Here is a 3,632-nt window from a genome sequence, read left to right as displayed (position 1 = left end):
CTGCAGTTCGTGTATGTTGTTAAAAATGCGGAACATCATTTTATTCCACACAACAGGCAAGCATTACCGTTAAGTCTATTATCCACCAAAATGCAGATTCGTCACGTGACAATTCTTACGCAAATGAGATTGAGGGAGACGTTAAGTTTGTTTTTATTTATTAATTTACTTACAATAACAATTTAAAATGTATTAACTTTTACGTATTCACTTTTACATGTATTATTAACTGCATTATATGCATTTTTACTTCATAGAAAAAACTTTATAAATAAATATTTAGTACAATTCTTAAATCGCTATGGGTGAGCCAGGCCCCCCTGGCCCCCCCACAAGCTACGCCCATATGCATACATGTGTGAGCACAAAACCAGTCTTAAGTCGCTGGGGTATATATAATAGCCATTGTATGGGTCAGAATTATCGATTTTTATTTTATGCCAAAAATCATTAGGATATTAAATAAAGATCATGTTCCATGAAGATATTTTGTAAATGTCCTACTGCAAATATATAAAAACTTCATTTTTGATTAGTAATATGCATTGCTAAGAACTTCATTTGGACAGTTTAAAGGCGATTTAGTTTTTTTTACTGCAATGCCATAATAGAAGAATCATTTATTTTGGTTCACCAAAGAACCTTTCAGTGAACAGTACTTCAAATAGCCATTGTCTCATAATATAAAGAACATTTTGTGGACTGGAAAAGTTCTATATGAATTAATCCTCATGGAACCATCAACATCAATAAAGTACCTTTATTTTTGAGAGTGTGGGATCTTGGAGGCTTGGGTTTGCAGTAATACAGCTACTGTGACTGAATCATCTATATAGTAATTTCTTAGTAATTATCCCCCTTAAACCACCTGATTTAGAGCCAACAAACATACCTGCAGGGGTCAGTAATGTCTCTGAAGTACTGATGTTGATGAATTCCTCCTCTGATGGTTTGTTTGCATGCAGGGCTTCTGAAGGAGTTCTGTGGGACACGAGCTCATATTCCACACGTCCTCCAGCATGGTGACTTCATCAGAGCAACAGTGGACACTCTGTATATTGTCCCTGTCCTGTGTTCTGCTATTGTGTCGTGCGATTCCTGCCAACGTGTTAATGCACGCATGCAATGCATGTCCAGTCAACCTACATCATTCTATTATGTTTATTAGACATATGCACAATAACACATCAATAAATAAATCATATGAGATACAATCATTAATTATACTGAGAATTGAAAAAAGACGAAAACAACATGTGAGGCTGTGATACAACAACAAAATCCGAGTAACCTAATTACTGACCTTCATATAGCACATAAAATATCCTTCAGAAATCAAAATAAGCTGCGAAAGGCTTGGACATGTATTCAGATTCAGTGTATGATAGGTTCAGATTTCTTAATGCAATTGGACTTTCTAAAAATAAAAACGATGTCATTCACCTTCACGTTGTTCTAAACCAATGTTATTTCATTCTTGCACACAAAAGTAGAAATGACGAAAAAGCACTCATACACTCTTAAAAAATAAAGGTGCTTAAAAGGTTCTTCACAGCGATGCCATAGAATAACCATTTTTGGTTCCACAAAGAACCATTCAGTCAAAGGTTCTTTAAAGAACCATCTCTTTCTTACCTTTTTATAATCTGAAGAACCTTCTTTTGCCACAAAGAACCTTTTGTGAAACAGAAAGGTTCTTCAGATGTTAAAGGTTCTTTATGGAACCACTTAGGCAAAAAGGTTCTTCTATGGCATCGTGAAGCACCTTTATTTTTAAGAGTGTAAGAGTATCATAACATCATCTATAACTCTTTCTATGTGTTATGAATAAACTCTACTGTATGTTTATGATGCAGCACCTATGGGAGACCAAATACAAATGTCCATGAGAATGGATAACAAAGAGCCAATTAAAATAAAATCAAATTAAAAAAAGCTATAATTATGCAAAATTCTCCTTTTGCGTTCCACAGAAAAAAATAACCACATACAGTTTTTGCACATGACAGTGAGTAAATGATAATGTTACTGTATTTCTGCAAATTAAAGGTGAGCACTCAGACACAGTTTATCCAGGTTGATGTCTTTTAGCTCTCTTACACAAAGACCTTCTCCGGTTTGCTCTCTGCTGTGGACGGAGGGTTTCCTTTGGCGCCTTTTCCGAAAACAGGCAAGGCTGGAACTCCAGGGGAGGCGGAGCCTAAATACATCAAAGCCCCGCCCACCAGCATCAGCACGGTCACGCCCCATCCCAGATAGAGCGCCGGTCCGAGTTCACGTTTAAGTGGCGCGGCGACGTTCGGGTCGTAGAAATTGCGTATCACGACATATGCGCTCCAACACACCGGCAAAAGGAAGAAAAACGCAGCCGCGAGGAAGAGCGCCGCGGCGACCCGCCCCAGCCGAGCTTTGGTCTCGTGCGCATCGCCCAGGCAGCGCGTGCACTTCAGCCCGGTCACGCTGAGCAGGAGCGCCAGCAGACACAGGAGCAGCGACAGCACGCTCAGGCCACGGCACATCTGGGCGGAGCCTGAGAGGGCGAGGCCGGAGTCGTAGACTTTACACGCCCACCAGCATCAGCACGGTCACGCCCCATCCCAGATAGAGCGCCGGTCCGAGTTCACGTTTAAGTGGCGCGGCGACGTTCGGGTCGTAGAAATTGCGTATCACGACATATGCGCTCCAACACACCGGCAAAAGGAAGAAAAACGCAGCCGCGAGGAAGAGCGCCGCGGCGACCCGCCCCAGCCGAGCTTTGGTCTCGTGCGCATCGCCCAGGCAGCGCGTGCACTTCAGCCCGGTCACGCTGAGCAGGAGCGCCAGCAGACACAGGAGCAGCGACAGCACGCTCAGGCCACGGCACATCTGGGCGGAGCCTGAGAGGGCGAGGCCGGAGTCATAGACTTTACACTGCAGGCGGCCCCACTGCGACAGACACGTCATCCACAGCCCCTCCCACAGCACCTGAGACACCACCAGCTCGTCCCCTACGAACGCCGACACGCGCCACCAGGGGGCGGCACAGACCAGGATCCCGAACGCCCAGCCTGCGACGCCCAGGACCAGACCCATCACCTGAAGACCCGTGTTTGCCATGACTGATCGCCAACCGATGATTTATTCACTCTGGAGAAGACAGAGGCAGTTTTGAACACAGGATTGATTGATTGATTGATTGATCGATTTTTTTATTTTTTTACTTATTTATTTATTTAAATTTTTTTTTACATCCACAATTAGGTTTGGAAAAGAGTTTTATGATCATCCCTTTAAAATAAAATAAAATAAAATAAAATAAAATAAAGTAATAAAATAAAATAATTTTATCACCATAACAAAAAACTCAACACACTTTGTTCACCTCATAATTTGTGCATAATAACTTTGCATTGTGCATAATATCTCATCAAAATGGTGAAATGAGACATATAAAAACAATTTATTCACTAACAAACATGGCAACATTTATATCTCAGTCTAGACCCTGAAGTCAGAAACCTTGATGCATTAATTATCTTCTAATTTATTGCAACTACGAGACAGAGAGCAAGCGAGCGAGCAAGCGAGAAAGAGACCTTCTCCTCCAAAAGGACGAGCCCTGTCCTCACTTCCTCTCCAGGAGGCTGTGCAGT

The 3,632-nt window shown here is 42.2% G+C and overlaps 2 protein-coding genes across 2 annotated transcripts; both read right to left on the bottom strand.

Annotated features, from left to right (window-relative positions):
- Positions 1-1,968: 1,968 nt before the first annotated feature.
- On the bottom strand, positions 1,969-2,561 carry LOC107712050 (claudin-9-like; the record flags this gene model as incomplete). The annotated part of the gene is made up of 1 exon (XM_016517177.1): positions 1,969-2,561. A coding segment is annotated over one exon (465 nt), but the record flags the coding sequence as incomplete, so codon positions are not given.
- LOC107712049 (claudin-9-like) lies at positions 2,560-3,120 on the bottom strand. Its single transcript, XM_016517176.1, has one exon. The coding sequence runs from the start codon at positions 3,094-3,096 to the stop codon at positions 2,560-2,562; it is 537 nt and encodes a 178-aa protein (XP_016372662.1). The 5' UTR covers positions 3,097-3,120.
- Between the last annotated feature and the right edge of the window lie 512 nt (positions 3,121-3,632).

Source organism: Sinocyclocheilus rhinocerous, unplaced genomic scaffold (genome assembly GCF_001515625.1).
Source record: "Sinocyclocheilus rhinocerous isolate Xijiao unplaced genomic scaffold, SAMN03320098_v1.1 scaffold3676, whole genome shotgun sequence".
Taxonomy (NCBI): Eukaryota; Metazoa; Chordata; class Actinopteri; order Cypriniformes; family Cyprinidae; genus Sinocyclocheilus; species Sinocyclocheilus rhinocerous.
Note: the sequence above shows the minus strand (reverse complement) of the source record. Positions and strands in the feature narration are given on the sequence as shown.

What these genes read in the sequence shown, in the direction of transcription:
- LOC107712049 (XM_016517176.1), bottom strand. Translation starts at nt 3,096, where the DNA reads ATGGCAAACACGGGTCTTCAGGTGATGGGTCTGGTCCTGGGCGTCGCA.